Source organism: Lampris incognitus, chromosome 2 (assembly GCF_029633865.1).
Source record: "Lampris incognitus isolate fLamInc1 chromosome 2, fLamInc1.hap2, whole genome shotgun sequence".
NCBI classification, from domain to species: domain Eukaryota; kingdom Metazoa; phylum Chordata; class Actinopteri; order Lampriformes; family Lampridae; genus Lampris; species Lampris incognitus.
Window position 1 is genome coordinate 13598487 of NC_079212.1, and position 2423 is coordinate 13600909.

The 2423-nt window shown below is 49.2% G+C and overlaps 1 protein-coding gene across 1 annotated transcript in view; it reads left to right on the forward strand.

The window, feature by feature from the left end:
• The first annotated feature begins 285 nt into the window (after positions 1-285).
• znf512b (zinc finger protein 512B) overlaps positions 286-2423 on the forward strand; it is a 27953-nt gene continuing 25815 nt past the window's right edge. Inside the window, 2 exon segments of the mRNA XM_056273207.1 lie at positions 286-391; positions 2056-2187. Of these exon segments, the coding sequence (XP_056129182.1) occupies positions 2058-2187 (130 nt within the window). The 5' untranslated portion in view covers positions 286-391; positions 2056-2057.

A 2423-nucleotide genomic window follows, 5' to 3' on the forward strand; every position in this document is an offset into this window, starting at 1 on the left:
AAGAGGGGGGCGAACGGAGACTGGGAATAAGGGGAGGGGGGGATTTTTCTTTTTCCCCCCCGTTACAAAACCTCCTCCATGCCCTGCTGCTTTTCCTCGCTGTCGCCACCGTCTCGTCGTCCGCAGAGAGAAGGGATACGACGGCGACGACTGTCCGCCTCCTTCTGAGGGCCCCCCCCCCCGCCGCCGCCGCCCCCCCCGGACGCTGACCTGTCTGCGACGGACGGCAGGTGTGACTGCCATGTAACACAACATTGTGAAGGGGAGGGGGTGTGAGAGAAAAAAAGAAAACAAAACACGCCTGTCTCTCTAGGTGCCTATCGCCTGACCCCCACGTGGGTGACCCGGGCCACCCGGCCTCCGGTGCTGGGTGACTCCCGACAGCCCCAAGGTAGGTGTGGTCCTCCAAACAGGGGACGTGAAAATACTTTCTTCTTCTACTTCTTCTTCTGGTTCTTCTTCTTCTTCTTCTACTTCTTTTAACCCCACATGTCAGGAGAAAGCGTAAATTGGCAATGGTGTAATGTTTTGCGCAAAGTGGCAGCTTGCCACGTGCATGAAGACTAGTTAATTGTGTTCATCAAATCGTATCATGTCCTTCCTCTGTTTCTTGGCACCGCCACCATTTTTCCCCTTGTTGTGTCTCAGCGTATTTATATTTAGCCCTTTTCAGTAAATATAGAATTCCCGTTAACTAATATTCCCAGACAGAGTTTCTCTCTCAGCAGCCCCTGCCCAGTTTCGTCGTTTGAAGTGGTCAAACGTTAGTCTGTAATACTCCTCATCTCCTCTCCTTATACTCAGAGCCAGGCAAGAGGGAGTGTTTTATACGGGATATGAATCATCCCCCCCCCCCCTCCGACCTACTTGCCATATAGATGATGGAGAGGCACCTGCACCATGCGCTATGTGCTTGTGTGTGCGTCTGTGTTTTCACGTGTGTGCGCGTCCTGGCGTGAGTCTGCATGTGTGTGTCTGCCCTGTGTTTCTCTGCCTGTATTGCGCCGCACGGATTTGAAGTTCAGAGGGAACATGCGCGTGAGGTTAAATGACAAAGGCATAGACTTGTATTATTGAATTCAGAGCATTAAGAAGCGCACTGTGATCACGCCACCGCCATGTGGATGTGGGCACTTCCGTCATCGCTCATCCTGCGATGAGCAGCATGGCATGTAAACATGCACCGAGAGGCCTCAAATGAGTGCTGACCTTTGTGTGCTGCCGTAATTCATTAGGGAAGCGACATGAATATGCACTAACAGAAAGCATGACGGTACTGTAATCAATCCCACTTTGCATAATTAGCGATTGTCAGCGATCATTCATTAGGCTGTCCCACGCTGCCGTCGGCTAACGGCCTGCGCCTCGAACTCGTAGCCCGTATGGGCTCGCTCAACTGGAGCTGGACTTGTTAAGCGTTGGATGGAGAGACACAGTAGTGTTACATTGTCATTATGCAGACAAAACACAAAACGAAAAACAAAACACGGATGTTGTCAGATGACAACCTGTGTTGTCGTGTGACTTTGTAATAAGAAATGTTTTTGTTGCCGACCATGAGACCTGACCAGGACACACTTGGAAAGAAGTCAGTTCTGCTTAAGGAGGACTCAAAGCAGTGAGCCTGTCCTTAATGTACACTCTCTCTCTCTCTCTCTCTCTCTCTCTCTCTCTCTCTCTCTCTCTCTCTCTCTCTCTCTCTCTGCCTCCCCCCACTCTCTTTCTTTGACTCACCTCCAGTCTAATTGGCAGAGCATGGAGTTCGTGTGTAAGTGAGAGTATTGATTTTGAAATGAAACATGGGAGGTCACACCCTCATTACCGCTCCGATGATGTGTGCGCCTCAACTCAGATAACCTCCAATCCAAGTACAAGTGGCACAAGAGGAGAAAACCGTAGCATAGAACAACAGTCAGACAGCATCATAATAAGCCGTCAGTGCAGTGGACTTCAATGATGACGCCATGAAAGTCAATGAATCAGAATCAATGAGCGGTATATAGCAGCACCCTTATATTGCCCTTTGTCAAATATTCTCTTCACCCCACCCAGCAGGCATGGAGAGCGCAAGTGGCCCCAGGCTTGGGAAGCTGTCCTCATCAGGGGTGCCAAGAGGCCGGCACCCTAAACATGGACACGCCCAGGACTCTATAAGAACTACCCCAGGCCCTGAGAACCACAAACACAGTGAGTAACAAAATAATAATAATAATAAAATAAAACCAATATCCAGCTTTAGGCCTATGCAACTTCTACTGCACACTTTTTGGAGACGAGGGTGATAGGAGTGGCGATTATTTTTTTTTCCATTGAGCCATAATAAATATATGCTTTGGGAACTTCTGTGGTGACTGGGTGGTTTTCTGTTTCTGTTACCATCGCACTTAAAGAACCACAATGATGAGAGAAAAAAAAGGGAAGGT